The following is a 24,237-nucleotide window of genomic DNA, read 5'->3' as shown; positions in this document are numbered from 1 at the left end:
TTCACTTACGTTTTAACAGGTCTGACGCTACTATGCGCCCCGGCTGTATCTAGGCTAACGGCTAACATGCTAACTATTATTTTTATGTCACTAGTCACTTGAAACAAATTTAGGACGATAGGAGACAGGTTGAAATAAACCGAAATTTCCCTTTAATGTTGGAACTTTCTCTGCAGGATCGTCCTCTGAATCAGACTTTCACCGTCTGAACGGTGTATCTGTACAACAGCCAATAGGAACGCCCGTCTCTCTGAAATGATCTGTGATTGGGCAAACTTTCCTCAAACTAGAGGAGGAGCTGACGTCTGGTTTTCTCTCAGAGCACTTGAGCTACAATATGATCAAAGGTTATTATGGGATTTTTGTCTCAATGACACCAAAATAAAAACTGCTTTAAACTTCAAGAAGGAAACAGATCAGTTAAATCTAATAAAATGTCCCAGATGTTTGTGTCTCTGCAGACGTGTGAAATGTGTCCATTCAGGTTTGTGACTTTTGAAGGTGTGTTGTCGACAGTTGTCTGTTGCGTAACTTTCTGGTCACATTTCCTGTCATATTATTTTCACCTTATAAGGTTTCCTCCTGTCTTCCTGTTGGCTCGGCTCCTCCCCTCCAACCACGTCCTGTGTCTCTGCTCCGAGGACAAACCGCCTATGCTGATTGGTCAGATGATGATCTGAGATAGACCTAAGAGAAGAGGAGGATTTTAACATTTTGAAATCAACACCTGTTTCTGTTTATCTGTGAGAATCTTAAACACTGAGCGGATGCTGCTGCAGAAACAAAAGTTCTGCGCTCACAGAGAAATCAGTGGTTATTGTTGCGGTGTGTTCGTTTGTGCTCCGCCCTGGAGTTTGTTACTTTCTGATTTTCTCCTTATGCAACCAGAGTCAGGCTGGGTTTGGGGCAGAAGTGAAGAAACACAAAAGCAGAAATGAAAGTTGAAATTTTCTCCACTCGAGTGACTCAACTTCCCCTCAGAGGAGACGGAGACGCTGCAGAGCAACGACAGGCTGCAGGTTCCTCTTCACCCGAATTATCACTATATCTGAAACACACATAAAACTGCTCATGAGTGAGACCACCTACACACGCACACAGAGGGGTGGACAAAATAACAGAAACACCTGCACTGTGCGATTAAAACTCATGACGACTGTGGTCAAACTGAGACGTTTCATTCTAACTTTATAGGTCAGTTCTGGAGGCGACCTCGAGCTCAGCGAGTCGAGTGTCCGCCTCATGGTGGCTGAAGCGGGATTTATACTTGTGCAGAAGAGCCTACGCTGCTGTGAACATTTGTACTTGTGCGGTGGTGTGTCTGTGTCACTCTGCAGTTACACCTCCAAAACACTAGTTGGTGGCAGGGTTTCTGTGAAGTGCTGTAAAGTTTAGTTGATTCAAAACACACATTAAACACACATTAAACACACATTAAACATGGCTTAATAGAGACAGTTTCAAACACAAATCAGCTTCACTATAACTCGCAGCATTCACAGACAAACACTTGTCTTTATCTGGACACATTTTCCCCACAAATACAACATGCTAACATTATTAGCACAAGCCTATGGCATTTTACATTGTATAAATTAGCCTAGCAGCTAGCAGACTTTTCCTCCTCTAATATGACGCCAGGAACAACAGCAACATTTAACAAAGGTAACGTTACAAAATTCGGCTTCATTACAACTCACAAGATTCACTGACACGTTTTCCAAACAAATACAACATGCTAATGTGACCTGCAGAAAAGGGCGCTGGCTGGAACTGAACCTACAGCCGCTGTTTCAAGGACACCGCCCACTCCACCCACTGAGCGACAAGGTGCCCCATATTTCCCATAATTAAACACATCGCTGACGATGACTTCACTGACTGTCCAGCAGGTTTCAGGTTGATATCTTTGTTTTATTTCCATGAAAACCAACCTGCAACATACGTATGTCAATAAATAAATGTAGAAATAAATAAAAAAATAAATAGATAAATGGAGATAAAACAGAAATTAAATGAATACATAAATAAATAAATGTATAAATATATAAAAACAGAAAAAATACGTAGATAAATAAATGTACAAATAAATATAGGAATAAATAAATGAATAAATAGATAAATGTAGATAAAACCAGAAATTAAATGAATATGTAAATAAATAAATGTACAAATAAATACAGGAATAGATAAATGTAGATAAAACCAGAAATTAAATAAATATGTGCATAAATAAATAAATAAATAAATAAATACATGTACAAATAAAATTAGGAATAAATAAATGAATAAATAGATAAATGTAGATAAAACCAGAAATTAAATGAATATGTAAATAAATAAATAAATAAATAAATACATGTACAAATAAAATTAGGAATTAAAAATATTAAATACTCAATAACAATAATACATATTTGTAAAATGAATGCATATGTAAATAAAAAGGAATGTCCACAATGTAAATAATAAATAATTTCTTTAACTATTTATTTACTTAGATGTGTATTTATTAATTTTTGTATTTATCCAAACATTTCTAATAATAAAGTAACTTTTTCTCTTCTGTAATGAGCATTCAGCTCAAAGCCTCACAGAGCTGCAGACTGTTTGGTTATTTACTCTGGTTGTTTACTACCTTGTGTACTGATGCTCCTACTTCCTCTCAGTGTAGTTTGTTTCCAGCGTTCTCACTCTAACTGGTTTCTGTTGAACATAAATCACATAACTCAGACGTTATGAATCAACATGAAGCAGCAGCAGCAGAGAGATGATGATGATGAACATGTGACAGAACATGAGCCGCCCTCTGTGTGTGTGTGTGTGTGTGTGTAGTGACTCTGCTTCTATATTTACCCTGCAGGCCTCCCCGCGCTCCCTCTGTGACACATACTCGACATAAAGGAGGCGGCTGACAGACGACCAGCAGGATGGAGGTAAAACTTCTTCTAATGTTTCTCTGCTGCTGACGATCAGTTTGCATGTTGTTGTTGTTGTTGTTGTTGTTGTTTTCTGTCAGATCAAAGAACACAAACTGTTCACTGAAGCTGCTGCTCATCACTCTCAGACTTCATCATGTTTCTGCTCAGTTCTGTTGTTGTTTATTAATGTGATATAAATGTAAATAAATAAATCTGCAGGTTAGATTTAACAAAGTTAGATTTGTTCATTTGTTTTGGGGGAAAACGTCTGTTTGGCAGAGCGCGGCGAGCGACTGGAAATCAAACTCTGCATCAGATTTCATCACCGTGGTGTTTGAGGTGTGTCGACAGGTCGTTTATTACAGCTGGAGTTCGACATTCATGTTCTGACGTTTGATAAGACACATCGGTCGTGTTTCTGCAGCGGGACAGTGCTGATTTTATTTCAGAAAACTACAGATAAATATGAATATTACACTAAAATTACTTCTCTGTTTCGCCCCTGAAATATCTGCTGCGCACACACACACACACACACACACACACACACACACACACACACAGTAGAGTGTGTTGATAAGCTATCATGTTTATCAGCAGATCCTGTTTCCCTTTTTTAAATTCTACACAAACTCCATCGAAGGCCGGATGTCGGAGCTTTCCAGCAGCACTTAAATGCACCACATATTTGAGGACACGTGTGAGTGTGACCACATATGAAGTACGAACGTAAAAACACGTTGGTGACGTTATTTCAACTAAAGGATTAAAAATTATTCATTTTATGTGTGAAAAAAAAGTGTTCATGAAGCAGTTTTATTGTTTTTAACAAAGAAAAGACGTTTTAATTTTGTGATGTTAATTAAAGTGAAATGACATGCTGTGTGTGTGTGTGTGTGTGTGTGTGTGTGTGTGTGTGTGTGCGTGCTCACTGACCTCTAGAGGTTACTGCAGGTCACTGACAGCACATTCACTAAAGTCTGTGGTGCAGTAATACAAACACCTGTCAGTCTCTTTGTGACACTTTTTTACATCAGTGTGGCGTGTTGCGTCTCTTTGTGGTTGTTTTGTGTCATTTTACGGCCATTTTGAGTCTCTTTGAGATTGTTTTGCTTCTCTTTGCCGTCATTTTGTGTCTCCATGATCAATTCGTGGCCGTTTTATGTCTCTTCGTGTTGTTTAAATTCTCTTTGTGGTCATTTTGCATCTCTCTAACGTTGTTTCGTGTCTCTGTGATAGTTTAGAGTCTCTTCATGGTCAAATTGAGTCTGACGTTGTTTTATGTGTCTTTGAGGTCGTTTTGGATCATTTTACGGTTGTTTTGAGTCCCCTTGTGTTGTTTAAATTCTCTTTGCAGTCATTTTGCATTTCTTTTTGGTCAGTTTGTGTCTCTTTGAAGTTGTTTTGAGTCTTTTTGTGGAAATTTTGCACTTCAGTGTGGCTGTTTTGCATCTCTTTGCAGCCAGTTTGAGTCTCTTTGAGGTTGTTTTGCATCTTGGTGTGGTATTTTGCCTGTCTTTGTGGTCATTTCACGTCTCTTTGTAGTTGTTTTTGCATCTCTTTACAGGCGTTTGAATCTTTTAACAGTCATTTTGTGTCTCTTTGTGGTCATTTGTGTATCTTTGCAACCATTGTGCTAATTGTGCTTTTTCAAAATTGCTGTTAAGTTTGAGGAAACTTCAACATTAAATAAAATCCACTAAGTTCTTTGTTTCATCAGTTTGCATCTGCTTGTTAACAGACGGACATCTAGGTTAATCAGTCTACATAAATAACATGAAGGTGCCATCATTTGAGTGTCTGAAAGCTCTGGAAAACGAGTATGTGGACCTTTGAGTTTAGATTCTTTAGTTTAACAGGTTTTATCTTTGTTGTCCTCTCTATAGCACTATTCAGACGGGATTAGTTTTACATGGGCACGTGGGGTAATGTCACTTTACCACAGTATGTCAGTAATATTAATGGCCAATTCGCACGGGATAAGAAATATCAGTAAAACTACCACAAGTGGGAGGGGTAAATCCATTCATGCACTGCCGTCCCCTCCTGTCGTCATGTGCGTATGACGTTGCTTCCTGTGCGTACCACACTCGAACACACTTGAATCGTGTTAGTCGTAGGCCCACAGTACCTGAGGTTTCACAGGCCGACTGTGAAGTGCAAAACTGAGTGCTTCTTCAAGAGCCTCCATGCTTGAAAATCTGCGAAAAACCACTTGTAAACAGGATATGACAAAATATCTACACACATATTTACTGCTGGTCTATTCGCATGGGATTAGTATTACCTGAGGTAATTGTCAGGGACCCTTTTACAGAAGGTAAAAGTCGCGGTAATCTTCACTGACATCGTGCGGTAATGATTACTGACATGGCACATTCGGACGGGACTAAAATCTCTGGTAATTATTACTTAACCCCACGTACCTAAACTAATCCCGTCCGAATAGGGCTTTTGAGACGACACAGTATAGCCCAATAGAACAGGAGCTGATCCTCGTTGTCATCATCATCATCATCATCATCATCATCATCACTAGCCCCTTTTACACTGCCAGATTTTCAGTGAATGTTGGGCCGTTTTGCCGGCAAGCTGCGAGCGTTTAGACACACAGAGCCGGATTGGCGAGTTGATCCGAGGTGCCCAATTTTCCGCCTCGTAGGGTAGACATATTGGTGAAACCCTTTTAGTTTAAACAGACCGAGGCGGCCTTCCGCAACGGGAGGAGCTGTTGATGACTTGTGGGAGGAGCTGTTGATGACGCCACACGTGCGAGCCACTGGTGGTGGATAAACAGGAAACAGCTGATAGCAGGAATTAGCGAGCAGCTAGTAGCAAGAGGGAAACACAAACCTGACAGACACTGTAAAGATGAGCAACTGGGGAGACAAGGAATTGCGCGCCCTCCTTGTCCTCGCAAACGAAGAGGCCATTAACCGTCAGATGACGGGGACGGTGAAGAACGGGCCGACTTATGAGAGAATCGCCGAAGGACTGATCAGCCGCGGCTTCCCTCCCACGTCACTGTTTACGTCACACGCTGAGCTACACGTTTTGTTACTTGCTCACGCCCCCCATTGCCCCGAAAAAGGCACATTCTGTATAAACAAAAGTAGGTAGGCGGCATTTTGCTGCACTCCCCGATTTTGTTTTTATACTGCCAATGCTGAAAAAAGACTGATTGGGCTTTCCTGCAAATTTGCACAACTCCTGTTTAAAAAGGGCTTCTGCATCAACGCCTGATGGGAGCTGTAGTCGTTTAAGAAAAAGACAACAGTGTTTATTGATAATTAATCTAAAGGTTGAAACTGATCTGAAGACATCAACTACAGAAACCCAAACTGTGTCGTTAATATGAAGTTTATAATTTAATGTTAAAAAGTATGAAGAGAAGCTGTTCTTAAAAATAACAGGAATGAAAACACACACACACACACACACACACACACACACACACAGAAAGAGGAAGTGGTTTAACGGTTGTTTTTTCTTCAGTTTCTGCCTCCAGTTTATAGGTCAACTACACACTGTGGAAGGAATGTGTGTGTGTGTGTGTGTGTGTGTGTGTGTGTGTGTGTGTGTGTGTGTCCTCCCGGCGATGTGATTTCATTATCTGTTGAATGTCAGCAATGTGAGACCTTCAGCTGAAATGGACGTGGATCAACCCCACGTCAACAGCTGAGTGTGTGCACTGTGTGTGTGTGCAGTGTGTTTGTGGTGTGTGTGTGTGTGTGTGCGTGTGCGTGTGTGTGATCCTTTAATAGACTTGTACTGTCCTCATGTTCAGACTGACGGTACAGTTTTGAACTAAAGTTCTGTCTGATTTACATGTTTCAGTTTTCATTGGTGGGAAGCCAGTGAGGGATCACGGCCCTGTCTACCTATAACACATCTATAAAGACAGGTGGCAGCTGTAGCTGTAGCATTAGTTGTAGTACTTACAGCAGCAGTAGTAGCTCTGTGTCACTTTGAGGTCATTTTCAGTCTCTTTCTGGTCGTTGATCGTCTCTTTGTGGTCACTGTTTGTCTCTTTGTGTCAGTTTTATGTCTCTTAGTAGTAGTTTTACATCTCTTTGTAGTCTGTTTACATGAGTCTCTCTGCAGTCATTGTTTGTCTCTTTGTGTCAGTTTTCATCTCTTTTTGGTCATTTAGCATCTTATGGTAATTTTCTGTCTCTGTAGCCATTTTATTGTTTTTGCAGTCATTTTTGCATCTCCCTGTACTTGTTTTGTGTCTCTTTGTGGTTGTTCTGCATCTCTGCAGTCATCTTGGGAGTCTTTTTTGGTCGTCTTGCATTTCTTTGTAGTTGTGTTGTGTCTGTTTAAGTTTGATTTGACTTTCATTGTGTCGTTTAGCGTCTCTTTGTAGTCATTGTTTGTGTCTTTGTGGCCCTTTTGCACCTCTCTCTGTGGCTGTTTTGAGTCTCTTTTTGGTCATTTTGCATCTCTTTGAGGTTGTTTTTGCGTCCCTCTGTGGTTGCTGTTTGTCACTTTGTGGCAGTTTCATGTCTCTCAGTAGTCGTTCTCCATCTCTTTTTTGTTTTGCATCCCTTTACAGTCCTTGTGTGTCTCTTTGTGGTCATTTTACGTCTCTTTGTAGTAACTGTTTGTCTCTTTTTGCTGGTTTTTGCATCTCTTAACAGTCATTTTGCATCTCTGTGGCAGTTTTCTGTCCGTTTGCATTCATATTGCTTCTCTCTGTAGAAATAGTCTCTTTTGGTCATTTCACATTCCTTCGTAGTCGTTTTTTGTCTCTTTTTTGCAGTTTTGAGTCTCTTAGTTCTCATTTTGCACCTCTTGTAATTGTTGGTGTCTTTATGACAGTTTTGTGAGTCTTTGTAGTTGTTTTGTGTCTCCTATTTGGTGTTTTTGCAACTCTTTGATGTCATGTTGTGTATCCGAGGTGGATTTGCATCTCTGTGGTTAAATAACCACAGAGATGCAAATCCACCTCGGATAGTCTCCTTTTTGTGGCTGTTTTTCACCCTTTTGCTGTCATTTTGCATCTCTGTGGCTGTTTTCTGTCTGTTTGCAGTCATGTTGCTTCTCTCTATAGTAGTTTTGTGTCTCTTTTGGTTATTTTGCATCTCTTTGCAGTCACTTTGTGTAGCTGTGGTCATATCTGTGATTAATCGGTGGTCGTTTGCTTCTCTGTTGTCATTTTGTGTCTCTTTGTGGACATTGGACATTTAGCTTTAGTTTGCAGTTTGCATCTCTCTGAAGTAGTTCTGCATGTTTGTGAGATTGTTGTGACTCCCTGCATGTTGTCTCTTCGAGGTTAAGGTTTTAGGTCCTTTTGTGTCATATCCAATATCATCATGCAAACTGTTTGGAGCTAGCTCTTGTTATAGTTGTTTGTAGTTAACCAGCTTTATATAAACACAGGTTTAGCTTAGCTTAGCAGAGACAGGCAGCAGGAGGACTGTTAGCTTAGCTGCATCAAACTGTGTCTGACTGTTTGTTGAACAGGTGTAGACACAGACATGTCAGAGGGAGATGTTCCTGCTTTTAGCAGCAGTTAGTGTTTGTTAACGTTCGAGCTCTGCCTCGACTCTTCTCACATCATGATGTGTTAGATCAAACAGAAAACATGTGAGGCACGTTGTCATGTTGTCTCCGAGCTGTGTCTCTAATGAGCAGCTGCCTCACTGATGATAACACTCACATTTCCTTCCTAACATGGTCACAGTGCTGCTGAGATGCCACCACAGACAGGAAGTACCCTGCAGCACAGGGCGGGACAAGCACCCGCAGTGGCAACAATAGTGTGGTCGTAGTACTGGTATGAGTGGTGGTTAAAGTATCAGGACATTAGTGATCACAGCAGCAGGAGTTAGAGTGTGAGAGATTCCATGATTCAGAGAAATAAAGAAAACAAACCTGCACTTTAAAATTAATCTACATATCCATCATATCCTTTATTTCCCTCTGTGTGTCAATCTCTGCTTTCACCTGCTCAAACTGCTTTTATCATTTCTCTAAAACATTCAAGATAATCGTCTTTTTACTACAAAATACTGTACATGTGAAATAATGCACTCAGATCAATGTGCTGCCGCCCGGCACAAACACCTGAAAGAACTCAGTGTTGTCAGTTTTTACCTGACATCCTGTGTCCTTCCCTCAGGAGGAGGCTCCGTCCCGGCGCTCTGTGGCTGAACTTGCAGGAAGATTCAAAGACTCGGCTCGTCCACATGATGCTGCAGGAAATGAAGCGGTGAGTTTAACGTCTGTATATCAGAAAACACATAAACACACACATCTGACGGGGCGGGCCCAACACCACAGTCAAAAGGTGACGGTACGGACTTGACAGTAACATGAACTGATTACTGAATGGCCCTAATGGATCTAGAGCAGGGGTGTCAAACATACGGCCCAGGGGCCAGAACTGGCCCTCCAAAAGGTCCAGTCTGACCCACTGGATGATTTTTCACACCTGATATTGATGCACTTGTGAAGGCTGAGAGCTTTCAGGAGCAATTTAAGACCAACAAATCTTCAGATTTGGTGGTTTGTAGGGCAGAGGACGACTTAACCTGCGTCTTCAGTAGCTTGAAAAAAGTCACATGTAATATTTATTTATTTATTATTACACTGGTTACTCTGGTTTATTCAACTGTGCAAGTTTATGTGTGGATTGACTGAATGCAGCGTGTCTGGTTTTGATCTGTTTGTTTTTTCTGTTTCTTATCTGTGTTTTTATGAGCACTTCATGGCATTGCCTCTAATTTCACTGTACAACTTGTATAATGACAATAAATTTGATTCTGATTCTGATTCTGAAGTGAGGAGTCAACTGAACGTGGAAAAACTGAGACATTCTGTTGAATAAGCACATATGTTTCTGAGGATATCTTGGGCTGTTCATCATTTGTTTTGTAAATGGATGATCGTTTTCAGAATGGACGTGTTTATACTAAAAAAGGAGAAGAATCTGAAGGGGTTGTTATTTTATGATGCTGCTGTAACTGACATGTCAATGTAAAGCTTACTAGTCACATATCATGATATCAGTGTAATACTGATATACTGTCCCCCTCCCCCTCATCCCTGACGTTCTGCTATTACATTTCAAATCTGTCTGTAAAAACTGAGATGTCAGAGTGTCCTTAAATGCACCAGCATGGAAAGTGAAGTAACACTGGAATCACACACACATATATGTATACATACATATATGTGTGTGTGTGTGTGTGTGTGTGTATATCTATATAAATATAATAATCTTTTTGAATATTATGTTGTTTTCTTAGCTATAACTGTAACAACATGTCTCCGTCATGTGTCAGTGAGCTGCAGTGTTTTAACGGCAGATTTTGAAGAAGACAAACAGGAAATGAGGCAAAGTCAGGACAAGTGTTAACGTGTGTTTCAACATGACTGACAGCTCATGACAAATTAACTGTGTTAATGTCAGTTTATCAGTTTCCTGCAGGAACAAAGTGTCACTGTGTGTGTGTGACTGGTTTTAAACAGCTGAGAGCCCAGAACATGTTGGTGACTGTCAGTCTGCTGTGACACTGTAACAGGTCAGTCGTTTAATACTGATGTTTGTTTGCTTGTTTGTTTGTTTGTTTGTGTGTTTGTTTACCAGGAGAAGCTGGTCAGACGACGACCTCCTCGCTCTTTACACATCCCCAAACCCCACGGAGACGATCAGGAGGTGAGACAGAGACAGACACATGACTGTCTGAGGGGACATTGTTTTAAGTATACTGTACATATATATAGAATAAATCTTTAACTGAACAATATTAATAACAGAGTCTTGTGTGTGTGTGTGTGTGTGTGTGTGTGTGTGTGTGTGTGTGTGTGTGTGTGTGTGTGTTAGCAGCCTCAAGATGTCACCTCTCCTCTACCTGCCAAAGCCAAGAGGAACTCTGCTCTGATCGAGAAGCTCCAGGTGAGTCCAGGTGACCTCTGCTGCTCTGTGACATCGCTGTGACATCGCTGTGACATCACTGTGACATCACTCTCTGTCTCTCTGTGAAGGCCAACCTGGCTCTGTCTCCCTCGGCCCTGCAGCCCTCTCCAAAGAGCCCTGGCTTCAGGCTGCTGCCGCCCGCCTTCACCCCGCCTTCCCCCGCCTCCGCCCCGGTTACCGCAGATACCACCTCATCCACCGCCACCCCCTCCAGCCCTGTTGCCGCCGTCCCTCCGTTAACTGAGGAGGAAGGCCCCGTCTCCTTTGAAGCCCCTCCCACCGTGGCAGAGGGATCCATCTTGTCAAACGACAACATCAAGGTCTGTTCTGTTTTCATTGGTCGACAAAGCAACCAATGGCTAACATTAGCTCAGGTCGGGGCGTCGGTGGCATAGTGGATAGAGCAGGCGCCCCATGTACAAGGCTGTTGCCGCAGTGGCCCAGGTTCAAGTCCAGCCTGTGGCCCTTTCCTGCATGTCATCCCCCCTCTCTCTCCCCCTTTCACACTTAACTGTCCTATCAATTAAAGCCCAAAAAATATCTTTAAAAAACATTAGCTCAGGTTACTGTTAGCACGTTGGACACCCTTGCATTGCCTCTGGCTAGTGGAAAGCACTTATCATCATGGATCACATTAGCTGGTGAAATAATTTAGCAAGCTAGCCTACTGACATATCCACTCAGATAGTGTTTTGCTAGCAATAACATTAGCAAGCAAGTAAGCTAAGGTTAGCCAGCTAGCTGCACCTAAGCTACACTGTACTGATCTGCAGTTGGTTGCTTTGTAAAATTTGCTGAGAAAGTTTTTTGCAAATGACAAGCTTTGTAATTTACCAGCCAGATCAGTCACATCACTTCATAATTTAAGTGCACATGTGCGCTAGGTGCGTTCACGCTGCATCGTACAGGAAAATACAGTGTTCTAGTGGTGCACTCAAAACAGTCCAAAAGTTGAGTGTAGAATGACGGACACTTCTCACCCTCAACTGTCACTATCTTTGTGACGAAGCAAACTTCGCAGTTGTTGAAATCGCGGCAACAAGGAGCCTGCTAGTTACACGTTTTTTGCACTAAGTACCAAAACTGTTATTGAATAGAAGCCGTCAGTAATGTTTTTTTCACCTGAAATGATTTGGTACCACCAACAATAATGGGAGTGCCAACGTTAGCTTGCTAGTGAACTCGCTTCTAGCTACAGCAGCACATTTTAATCAGCACTGACATTGTGGCGTAAGTTTGGTTTATGTGTGGGCGAAGATAAAGGTCAAATGTTGGCAATAATGCTTCACTGTCTGTGGCAATGTCTGCTTAAAAAGACAACATAGAATAAGAGGCGAATAAATTGTTGTCACTTCCAGTAAGTGCAAAACAGCAGTGAGAGACGACACTATCGCAAGAAGTACCTAGTGTACATAGTACTACTAACAAAAGTATGCGATTTGAGACACACTTGATGGATTACATCACATCACGAATTACACATTAACAAATTGCTAGCTAACGTAGCAAAAAACTGTCCTCAGTATTTTGCTACGTTAGCTAGCAATTTGTTTGTGTTAGCAATTAAGACTGTCTGAGGGGACATTGCAAAGAGATGCAAAATGACAACAGATACAAAACTAACACAAAGAGATGTGAAACAACTGTTTCTTATCTGGCATTAATCCTTTAGAGTCAATAAACTTTGTAACTATTAATCATGAACAGTTTATTATCACCAACACCCAGCAGGCCTTTAAACTTGAGTCTTTACATATGTCTGCTGACATCATCAAGGAGAGGCGTCTGAACGCAATGACCTCACCTGTCCTTCTCTGCTCCCTAATTGTTCTACTCCAGGGCAGAGCTCGCCACTCCATCCGGCGACGTCCTCCTTCCCGCCGCCACAGGAAGTCCAGCAGTGGAGAAGACGCCGGCGTCGCCATCGAGGGAGGGGACGTGTCTCTGAGCTCTCCGACCGAACCAGAAGACAAAACAACGGGAGGAGGAGGAGGAGGAGGAGGAGAGGAGGAGGACAACACAGGTACTTCAGCAGGTTCTGAAAAAAATGAATCCCACGAAGAAGGTGAGCCAAAGATCAGCACTGAGCCCGGAGGAGAAGAAGAGAAGAAGAAGGAGGAGGAGGAGGAGGGATCAACGGGAGGAGGGGAAGGAGACGGATCTTCATCAGGAGGAAAGGAGGAGGAGGAGCAGGAGGAAGGTCAGGATAAAAACTCTGCAGACAAACAGAAAGAAGAGTCAGCTGAGGAAGCAACAAACAAAGACAGCAAAGAAGAAGAAGACAAGAGCGAGGTGACTTCTATATGAATTACACAATAAATACACAACTTTTATGTAATGTTCTTAAATGTGTTCGTGCAGAGAACCAGAGCTTTGTTTAAACTTTACATTCTCTTATATTTGATGATATTTTAGTTTTCTGATCCAAGTCACGTCACACTCACTAATCTGCTTTGTTTTCACTTTGCCTCTGGTTTTGCAGGCAGTCTGTTTGGGCTCATTTAAAGACCCAGTGTGTCAGATTTAGTGACATCTAGTGGTGAGAATTACAGATTACAACCAGCTGAAACTTCTCCAGGTTAGATTCCCTCAGTGTTCATTGTTCAGGTTTTTACTGGGAGCTGAATTATCCACAGAAGTCTCTTCCTCTCCAGAACAAACAGAGCAGCTGATTTAAACCAGTAATAACTCTGAATAAAGACGTTTCATGTTTAAAAAATCACTGTTTTTCTGACGCTGATGGTTGCAGAGGGGCTGTTAACTACAGTGACCGAACGTGAAAACATGAATGTCTCTTCTGGGCTACTGTAGAAACATGGCAGTGAACATGGTAATCTCCGTATACAAGGACCAGCTCCATAAACCCTTTTACTGTTAGTGAACAGTACGTTGCGGCGACGTGTAGTTAGCAACTACACATGAAACCTGCCTGACGTGCACCTCCCCAGAAATGTAACTACACGTTACAGTGACGCAGACCTCCTGTCTGTCTCTGTAAGCTGAAACCATTTCCCTCAGTGGAAACAAAGCTTTGATTTACTTTAATTTCACAGATAAGAAACAATAAATTGTAAAGACAATAAAGCTTCCACAAAAAAGCATTTTAAGTCTTGTGTTGATTTATCCTGGCTTCAGATGAGCAGAGGAAAAGTCTGCTAGCTGCTAGGCTAAGTTATACAATGTAAAATGCCATAGGCTTGTGCTAATAACGTTAGCATGTTGTATTTGTTTGGAAAATGTGTCCAGATAAAGACAAGTGTTTGTCTGTGAATGCTGCGAGTTATAGTGAAGCTGATTTGTGTTTGAAACTGTCTCTATTAAGCCATGTTTAATGTGTGTTTAATGTGTGTTTAATATGTGTTTAATGTGTGTTTTGAATCAACTAAACTTAACAGCACTTCACAGAAACCACTTCCACCGACTAGTGTTTTGGAGGTGTAACTGCAGAGTGACACAGACACACCTCCGCACAAGTATAAATGCTCTAACAGTATAGGCTACAGTGTAGGGTCTGCATAGAGCTGACACACAAGTATAAATGCTGCTTTAGAGTCTAGCTGCTGAACATAGTGGAGCACTTAGCTAAAGAGACAGACATTTCTCTCAGGAGTTAGTGGAGACCAAAACCTGGGCTAGAAGAGAGAGAATATCGGACTGACATTCATCAGGTGACACAAACACAGAGACTCCTGAAGAATCATCGTGCTGATCTGTGGCTGCTGGATGTGGAACTATCAAACTGTGTGATCACAAGCTTAGTTTAAAGAGTGAACAACAAGTGGACAGAAACATCTGTTTTTCCAGATTACAGTGTTTTCTTTCTCCCACAGGAGGAGACGAGTCAGAGTTCGGGCTGATGAAAAAACAGATGTCCGTTTGAGTTGGACCACTGCAGCCGTGATGAGCCCCTGGGGGGCTGGAAGGGAGACCCTGCAGCTGGGAGGCCTGACGGAAAAGGCCTGTCTGAGAGACCATGCAGACGAATATTCATGAGACTCTGTCACCACAGTTTCTTTTATCTCCGATATGGTGACGACGACGCGAGGAAGCCGACTGACTTTTTTCTCTCGAGTTTGTAGCTGATGTAATTTGGACTTTAACTGAAGGTCCAGCTTTAATTCAGCACGAAGGACGAGAAAACTCCCGACAACGATTGATGTGAATCTGTTTTTCCTCGACTCAAAGCCTTTTTACACTGCAGCGCTGCGTTTGTATCTTTTTATAAAATGTGATTTTGTTGTTTTCATTATTATGTTTTCTTGATGTTCGGTGCCTCCAGAGCTGTGACTGATGATGATGATGATGATGATGATGATGATGATGACAACGAGTGATTTGGTGTCTGTGCGTTTATTGTGAGTTGTGCAACAAAATGCAAAGTGTCAAAATAAGATCCATGTTTGTGTTGAAATAATTTGTGTGTGAAGAGGAAAAACCTGAAGCCTTACTCCAAACATTCATAAAATACTACTTTACCAACCACAGTATTTTAATTGTTTCAAAACTGTACAAAGACGCAGCAGCTACAGAAACTCTAAAATCTGTTGTAAAGTCTTTAAACCTGGGACATCATATTGTGCCTTTAAGTTTGAAACTGATATTAAAATGCATATTTTGGCTACATGAATGTTTATCTGCTCTTTAATGTTCTGTTTCTCTTATTTTTTTCCTGTCTTATATTCAGCACTGATAGAGCTGGAAGAATTATTCAAATCTTTGACTTCAGTGAAAACATCCCTTTGTTTATAAAATATTAATCCGCAAAGTAACTGCAGCTGTCAGATAAATGAAGTGGAGTTAAATGTACAAACTGTCCCTCTGGTATGCAGTGAGGAAGATGTATGAGGTAGCAAAAATAAAAAAAATAAGGTAACAAACAAATACAACATTTGAGTGACAAGATTTAAATTGAGACTCAAAACTACCACAAAGACGCATTTAACAAAAAAGAGGGACAATGGGAATCAAAATGGCAACATAGAGGCTATAAATTAACACAAGGAGGCATTAAACAGACATAAAGAGACACAAAACAACCACAAAGAGGCATTAAATAACCTCAACAGGGGTATTAAACAACTACAAAGAGACATTAAACAACTTTGGACAGACCCACAAGGTTTAGTTAATAAATTATTTGTAGTTTTTGGTGGTGGAGATAGGTTCTGTTCTTTGGGTCACTTCTGTATTGTTATCTTGACATAATAAATGAGACACTGAGACAAAAAGGAGAGGTGAAACTCTACTTACAGCTCAGTGCTGATGACAGAACTTTCCACAGCTGGCAGGTCTCCACACGACTCAATGACTGTTAATCTGCTGAGGACTCGTACCTGGAAAACACAAGTCTAACAGGAGAAAGCATGAGGAGGAAACCTGGCTGCTGCTCCTCGCTGTCTTTAAATCTTATTCTGGATAATCTGTTTGATCCTCTGATACACCCACATCCAGTCTCTCTGCTGCCCGAAATAACACAGATCAACAAATCGCTCTGGAGACTGAAGATTCGCTGCCAATACCCACAAACCTGGAGCCCAGAGGCATGCTGGAAGATCACGGGTGTATAACAGGTGTTCAGGGCTCCTGCATAAGAGTCAGGTTTTCGCACACTGTGATGGAGACGGGGACTGATAACATGTTTCTTCACTGGTAAAAGGTCAAAGGTCACAGAGACTAAGCCCCAGAAAAAATTGCTGCAGGAAAAAAGGCTCATTAGCAAATGTTAGCATGCTAACATATAAAGCTAAGCTGGTAACATGGTAAACATCAACATGTTAAACACCAACATGTTAAACATCAACATGACAGAAATATGAAACAAAACAAAATGAAACAATTTCTTTCTTGTAAAATGTATCAGTAATAATGTTAATAACAATAATGTATTCGTCATAGTGTTAATAATTGTAATGTATCAGTAAGTGTTAATAATTGTAATTTATTTATAATAATGTTCATAACTGAAATACATTAGTAAAAATGGTAATAATTGTAATATGTTAGTAATTATATTAATAGCTATTATGTGTTAGTAATAATGGTAATAGTTGTAATGTATTTGTAATAGTGTTATTAATTGTATGTTTAAAAAAATGTTTATAAATGTAATGTATTAGTAATGATGTAATGGCTGTCATGTTTTTGTAAAATAATTAATATTTGTAATGTATTAGTAATAGTATTAATAATTGTAAATTTGTAATAGTGTTAATAATTGAAATTATCCATAATTGTATTAATAACTGTGATGTATTAGTAACAATGGTAAGAGTTGCCATGCATTTTAATGTATCAATATAAGTGTTAATAATTGTAATGTATAACTGTAATAGTTTTAATGTATTTGTAATAATGTTAATATTGAAATGTATTTGTAACTATGTTAATCACTGTTACGTTTTAGTAATAATGGTAATAGTTGTAATGTTTTAGTCATAATGTTAATAACTGAAATGTATTAGTAATCATGTCGGTCACTGTTATTTATTAGTAATGACATTATAGTTGTCATGAATTCATAATCAAAATGTGTCAGTAATATAAATAATTGAAATGTAGCACTAATAGTGTTAATAATTGTAATAATGTTAATAACTGCAGTGTATTAGTAATGACGGCAATAGCTGTCATGTATTTGTAATCGAGTTAATAACTGTAATGTATTTGTAGTAATGTTAAAAATTGTAATATATCAGTAATAGTGTTAATTGAAATGTATCAGTAATAATATAAATAATTGAAATGTATCAGTAATAGTTTTAATAACTGTAATGTATTTGTAATAATGTTAACAAATGTTATATATTAGCAATAATGTTAGTAATTTAATTTCTTAATAATACGTAATAGTGTTAATAGTGGGAATGTATTTGTAATCGTGTTAATGATTGCAATGTATTAGTCAGTGTTAATAACTGAAATGTATCAGTAATATTGTTAATAATGGTAATGTATTTGTAATCGTATAAATGATTGCAATATTATGTAATAATGTTAATAATCATAATGTATTAGTAAAAATGTTTATCACTGTCATGTATAAATAATAATAGCAATAGTTGTAATTTCTTTGTAATAATATTAATATTTCCAATGTATCAATAATTGTGTTAATAATGTAATGTATTTGTCATAATGTTAACAAATGCAGGTGTATTAACACAATGTAGAGAAAATAATCAGCAGATGGAACCATACTGATAATAATAAGTACCTTATAGTTTAAATTAGCTCCACCTCAAACAACTACAACAGTAAAGGCTGCTTTCACATTGATGCACGAGTCAGAATCATCTGATGATGTCATATATAATAGAACAACAGCCACAGGAGACAGTTTTCATGGCTCCGCCTCCGGTGACAGCCATGGTGAGAGGCTTTATGTTTTCAGGTTGTCTGTCTGTCCCATTCTTGTGAATGCCATATCTTAATTTCTTCAAATTTGGCACAAATGTCCACTTCGACTCAACAATGAACAGATTAGACTTTGGTAGTTATAGGTCAATGTTCAAGGTCACTGTGATCTTGTCTGTCTCATTCTCGTGAATGCAATATTTCAGTAAGGCCTTGAGGGAGTTTCCTTAAATTCCACATTTCCACATCCACTCGGTCTCAACAATAAATAGATTAGAGTTTGGTGGTTGAAAGTCAAGGTCACTGTGACCTCACATGTTTTTGGCCATAACTCAATAACTCAATAATTAATTATGACAGAACTTTAGACAAATGTCTAACAGGATAAAATAATGAAGTGATGCCATTTTATATCCAAAAGGTCAAAGGTCAGCTTCACTGTGACATCATCCTGTTTTAACGTCATATCTCAGGAACAGAAGGGGAGACATTTGGTCAGATACTGAATTGGTGACTCTAATCTTTGAAACTGTGCTGATTGTATGGATCATCTGTGTGTGAAGCATCCATGTTTTCACTGGTGGGTGGAGTCATACAACTGCGAGGTGTTAATCCTAGTTATACTTTTAATACTTCACAGTTTACTAATTATACAACATACTTTTACTGTAGAAGAACAGTAACAGAGTATTTTATCTTCCTTAAACAATGGAAACGTCCTTAACTTTCTGAGTCATTAAAGTGAGTTTTCCACAGTAGAGTCTAATAAAAGCTCAGCTCTAATTTAACCTGACGAGATGCTGACGGTCTGATCTGATTAACACACTCCGACATTGTTTCCCAGTAAAGTCGCTGATGCTCAAATCTGGCTCTGATTTTAGGTGCAAGGACCGCTGAGGACTTCAGACTGTCCTCAATGGACACATTTATGGACAACCTGAAAGTGATTTAAAGAATTCAAAGTAGTTTTAAAGAAGGGGCACATTTGTAAAGATGAGTAATAAAGGTGTTTTAAAGCCCTACTTCTTGAGAATAATAAACTGTACATGATAAATAGTTAAATTGTTTATTCACTGTAATAAATGATCACTTAATAAACCATTTACAATATTAAAATATAAAATAATATCAATAAATAGCAGCTGTTTGTAGCTCCAAATATCCTACAGCCATGGGGAGATTATGAAACCACGGGCCCCTCGACAGAAATCTAAAAGGTTGTTGTCAGATGTAGTCCGTTTGTGTCTCTGTGATAATCTCTTTGTAGTTGGTTTGTGTCTCTGAGGTCATTTTGCATCTCTTTATAGTCCTTTTGTATCTTTGTATCTGGTTTGCATCCCTGTGTGGTTGTTTTCTGTCTCTTTGCAGTCAGTTTAGGTGTCTGTGATCATTTTGTCTCTTTTTGAATATTTTGCATCTTTTTGTAGTTTTGTGTGTTGTTGTAGCCATGTTGCCTCTCTTTGTGGTTGTGTATCGTGTTTTTGTATCAAGAGCTAAAAATAGCTCCTGATAATAAAAACTTAGACAAAATCTATGTTTCATTTTTGTTGACGAGACATGATAAAAATGTTAGTGGTGGACTATCAGACATTGAAAGCAGAGAATGGCCGTGTCTGTAATGATCTTCAGCTGCAGCATGAGCCACAGGCTGGTAAACTCCAGTAAATAGTCTGCACCAGGATGTTTGGGTTGGTGCGAGTTGTGAGCTGTAATTCAGCAGTAAATAATCAGCCGTGTGTGTCTGACTGTGGATGGTGGAGCTGCTGAATGGATTTGTGGAATTTGTTATTTGCAGCGGTGGCTGTTAGCAGCTAGCTCCACTCGCAGCCAGCAGCTGCCGGACTTCACAGCTTGACCCCGCAGGACTCCACTCAGTACGGACTGGAGAAGGTTTGTGGGTTGATGGTGTTTGACAGGCAGGTAGGAGGCTCAGTTATCTGTGATTGTAGCTGTACTGTAAGTAAACAGTCTGAACTCAGATCAGTTTTCTCTGACAGAGATGAAAGTTTAGTTTGAATCACCAACTCTGTGAGAGGACACCAGTTTAAACCTCCAGACTAACATGTTGCACATGAAGAAAGAAGTTATGTTTCTGCTTCTTAACAGTCACATGGATAAGTCAGAGTTTACAATGAACCTGGGGACAAATCCTAGTTGGCTCACATTAGTTATTTGTTGAGAGCATAGAGAGATGTTGAGCTTTTCAAATGATGATCAGTAAGTGTGTGCTCGTAAATCAGCCCTTAAACCTGTCACACAGAATACGTTTTGAGGCTGCTCTGGATATCCAGCAACCGCTACAAACAGTGGAAAATACGAGCACTCTCAGAGATAAAAAACTGTGGAGGTGCACGGCTCTGTTAATGATATGAAAGTCTTTAAAAAGCCAGCAGCACTCAAGTAAAATAAACAAGAAAGTTTGATGGACACTTGAGTGCTGCTGGCTTTTTAAAGACTTTCATATCCAGCAACCGCTACCACCAGTTTCTCCTCCATTGTTTACCAACTGTAAACTTGTTGTCATGACCACCACAGAAGGCCTGCCTCTAAAATGATCCCATTGGACAAAAGGGAAAAGGCGGAGATGATGTGGGGCGTTTTTCTGCTCTGAGTTGAAGTTTTTTCAGTTTCATTCTCATTAAAATCAATTACAAAAAGGCAGCTCCAGCATCCTGTGTGATCAGGGCTAAACCTGTCACCTGGATTATATATTTCTAATCAAATTAGCCTCACTGGATTAGTTTAAAACACAGATAGAAAACATCAGGATAAAAAGTTGATTAAAATGTCTTGATTTTTCAGACTAAAACTATGAATGGTAAAAACGACTAAAATGTGACTAAACTAATAAACATTTTCGTCTCAGGACTGAGACTAAATCTAAATAGCTGTCAAAATGAACACTGCTTTAGTCGCCTAAAGCCTTAAGACCTACTTCTTCAATTTAGAGAACAAAGACATAAATCCTCCATCAGTGGACCAGAGCTCAAGAGCGACTATGATTGGAGGTTTATTTTAAAACAAGCACTTCTGTTTCTCATGATGAATGAAGTACCACTATCTCATAATGGTACTTAGGCACAGTACTTTTACTTGGTTACTTTCCACATCTGTTTGGTGCATCTGTTACTGAAGCCCTCAGTCCAGCCTGTAAGGTGTCCACACATGACCTGACCCATCTGCCTGTCCTCGGGTGGAAACGTCCTGCCTGGGTATCCCATCAGGGAACCTCTCTGTCTGAACCAGGACACCGAGGTGAGTCTGTTATATAACCATCCTGCTTCCAGGGCCAGCCCCGCTCCCTCACCTGAACTCGGCAGGTAAAGCCTCTTGGCTCGGCCTCTAACGGCAGCAGAGCCCTGCGGCCGGGCGGCCTGATCTCATTAGGGAGTTATTTTGAGTGCTTCCTTGATTTTTTTCCTGCGGGACCTAAGAGGGTTAGAGAGTCCTGAGGTTTGCTCTCTGCCTGCAGAGTCACTGCAGCCTGGATGTCGGCCGGCTTGACCGTTGTGCAGCTGAAACCTGCCGCGGACACCACGGATTTCCAACCTTTCTTACTCTTTCAGTTGTCTCCATAAAGCTCTCATTGTTGTTCCTCAAACATCCACCTGCAGAGGATCACTGCAGCTCTCGCTGGTTTCATCTCTTTTTCTAGAAGCGTCTCCTTCAGGGTGAGAATCCCTCATACTTTCTTCTGTTGAGGTTTTTCTTTGCCTCGGTGCTCCCGTCGGACCGGACCAATGGGGAACCACGGCTCAAACCTGGACGACATCCTGGCGGAGGACATGCACCACTGGTACAACAAGTTCATGAGGGAGTCTCCGTCGGGCCTCATCACGCTGTTCGAGCTGAAGGCCATCCTGGGCCTGAAGGGCATGACGGAGAACGCCAACAGCTATGTGGACCAGGTCTTCTTCACCTTTGACATGGATGGGGTGAGCTTCACACCAGCACACGCTTCACACAGTGAGGTTCCACAGTTTGAATCTTTGCCCCTGTTTGTCTACTGATTTCACTGGACCAGAACCAGTCTGGTCTGAGCCTCAGTGGGACCTCGATAAACGTGATCAGGTTCTGAAACGTCATCATCAAGAGGAAGAAAGTCTGAAATTTAAGTTTTTTTTAATAAAAGGTGAAAAAATCAAGTATGAATATTTCAGTCTGTTTTAAAGTAAATTAAATATTTTGCAGTAATCAAACTTAACTCAAGTATTTCTACTTTGTGCTACTTCATACTTGTAGCAATTGACCATGGTAGAGGAAGTATTCAAATATGCTCAGTAAAAACTGCAGTACTAGTCTACAAACAAAAACTGAATTCCTGAAGTCCTGCATTAAAAATTTTATTTAAGTATCAGTAGTAAAAGTACTTAAGTACTCTCAGCTTCATGTAGTAAAAGTATCAGTAGTAAAAGTGATCAAGTATACTCAGCTTCATGTAGTTAAAGTATCAATAGTAAAAGTAATCAAGTATACTCAGCTTCATGTAGTTAAAGTATCAGTAGTAAAAGTAATCAAGTATACTCAGCTTCATGTAGTTAAAGTATCAGTAGTAAAAGTAATCAAGTATTTTCAGCTTCATGTAGTTAAAGTATCAGTAGTAAAAATCATCAAGTACACTCAGCTTCATGTAGTTTAAGTATCAGTAGTAAAATTGTAGTGTAATGTACTGATTTACTGTAGTGTTTATACTGAACCTTTAAGTTGACCTTTAAAGATACGTATTGAAGCAATGTACTCTGTGCACTGACAAGTCACACACTGGTTTATTATTTCATGTATTCCTATGACACACACATACACTCACTGAGCACTTAAGCATTGTGGTGGAGAAGTACCTAGGGTTCACTGTGCATCATTTTTTTTTAAAAATAGCATGAGGATGGGCACAGAAATATTGGTGGAAAGTTAGGGGAATTCCAGATTGGCCTGATATGACTGGTAATAGGAGGCAGGCCTAGACTGCCCAAAAAAACATTACACGGTGAAATTGGCTCCAAGGGAGAAAAGGAGAGTGGGGATACTATTATGTACGAGTGCAAGTAAATAGGCTGGCTTCAGGGGAAGAACGGAGAAGCCGTGACACCGTTATGTTCAGCCCAAGTGGGTAGGGTTAAAGAAAAAAGGCAACTCAGCAGAAATATTCACAATAAAAGCGAGTGCATAGACAAAGAAATTCCAGTCTTGCTCCGGAGCTTGACTCATTGAGTTGATGTGCTGATGCCTGCGTGCACATTAAACTCTGTTGTACCTGATTCTACGTGTCTCCAGTGATTTTTTGACCTCGGAGTATTTGAGTTTTTGATATCTAATAGAAAACAAAGAAAGTTTGTTCGAGAGGTAGGGAACGAAGTCGCGAGCTTTCTGGCCCAGCTCCAGACCTTTAAATTATGTTTCTACAAAATTAATCAAGTATTTTCAGCTTCATGTAGTTAAAGTATCAGTAGTAAAAGTACTCAAGTATCAGCTGTGCTGATACTTTAAATACATGAAACTTTGAATACTTTAATAGTGGACTCAGTAGTTTAGAAGACATTTATATAAACAATGTTGTGCTGACAAACGTTTGGTCCTGGTACTTATGTAGATGCCACTTGACACGCTCCACCCACTCACTAAGTACCCCCCTTTATCAGAATCAGAATCAGAAATACTTTATTGATCCCCGAGGGGAAATTATTTATGTTACAGGTGCTCCTTGCAAGAGAGGAAAGATACGTGAAAATATAAGAAATTTAAACAGTAGTATTAACAAATATATAGTTAAATAAAAAGGAATTATTAACAAACATAAACGTAAATATAAAATATATATATACATATATATATTGTAAACTGAACAAGATTGTTTACACAAACAGAATATATACAGTCACAACAGAATATATACAGTCAGGGTGAATGGGGTTATTGCACAAGTTAAATTAAATTATTGCAGTGTGTGAAAAAGTCTCAGGGCCACTCAGAGGGAGGAGTTGTACAGTTTGATGGCCACAGGCAGGAATGATTTCCTGTGGCGCTCAGTGGTACATCTTG

General features: G+C 39.9%; 3 protein-coding genes and 1 long non-coding RNA gene across 5 annotated transcripts in view; 3 read left to right on the top strand and 1 right to left on the bottom strand.

Moving 5' to 3' along the window:
• The window catches only part of LOC126386980 (uncharacterized), a 4,299-nt gene extending 3,281 nt beyond the window's left edge, over positions 1 to 1,018 (bottom strand). The window contains exon 1 of the long non-coding RNA XR_007569574.1: positions 567 to 1,018. This is a non-coding gene — a long non-coding RNA (uncharacterized LOC126386980). The remainder of the gene's footprint in view (positions 1 to 566) is intronic.
• Positions 1 to 24,237, top strand: part of LOC126386816 (stromal interaction molecule 1-like) — a 188,498-nt gene that overhangs the window by 57,515 nt on the left and 106,746 nt on the right. The window lies entirely within an intron of this gene.
• dub (duboraya) lies at positions 2,812 to 15,469 on the top strand. Of its 2 annotated transcripts, none has more exons than XM_050039512.1 (7): positions 2,812 to 2,936; positions 9,049 to 9,138; positions 10,519 to 10,587; positions 10,759 to 10,827; positions 10,917 to 11,168; positions 12,688 to 13,140; positions 14,679 to 15,469. In XM_050039512.1, the coding sequence occupies exons 1-7, from the start codon at positions 2,931 to 2,933 to the stop codon at positions 14,703 to 14,705; spliced, it is 966 nt and encodes a 321-aa protein (XP_049895469.1). In that variant the 5' UTR covers positions 2,812 to 2,930; the 3' UTR covers positions 14,706 to 15,469. The 2 variants fall into 2 exon arrangements, with proteins under 2 accessions (XP_049895469.1, XP_049895463.1); XM_050039506.1 differs by having other exon boundaries at positions 2,813 to 2,936; positions 10,756 to 10,827.
• guca1d (guanylate cyclase activator 1d) overlaps positions 21,902 to 24,237 on the top strand; it is a 14,599-nt gene continuing 12,263 nt past the window's right edge. Inside the window, exon 1 of the mRNA XM_050039550.1 lies at positions 21,902 to 22,136. Within this exon, the coding sequence (XP_049895507.1) occupies positions 21,942 to 22,136 (195 nt within the window). The 5' untranslated portion in view covers positions 21,902 to 21,941. The remainder of the gene's footprint in view (positions 22,137 to 24,237) is intronic.

Source organism: Epinephelus moara, chromosome 3, assembly GCF_006386435.1.
Source record: "Epinephelus moara isolate mb chromosome 3, YSFRI_EMoa_1.0, whole genome shotgun sequence".
Classification (NCBI taxonomy): Eukaryota; Metazoa; Chordata; class Actinopteri; order Perciformes; family Serranidae; genus Epinephelus; species Epinephelus moara.
Note: the sequence above shows the minus strand (reverse complement) of the source record. Positions and strands in the feature narration are given on the sequence as shown.

Bases quoted from the DNA above. Each gene is read 5' to 3' on its own strand.
- dub (XM_050039506.1), top strand. The intron at 10,588-10,755 runs GTGAGACAGAGA...TGTGTGTGTTAG, and splicing joins CCCACGGAGACGATCAGGAG to CAGCCTCAAGATGTCACCTC. The intron at 11,169-12,687 runs GTCTGTTCTGTT...GTTCTACTCCAG, and splicing joins TGTCAAACGACAACATCAAG to GGCAGAGCTCGCCACTCCAT.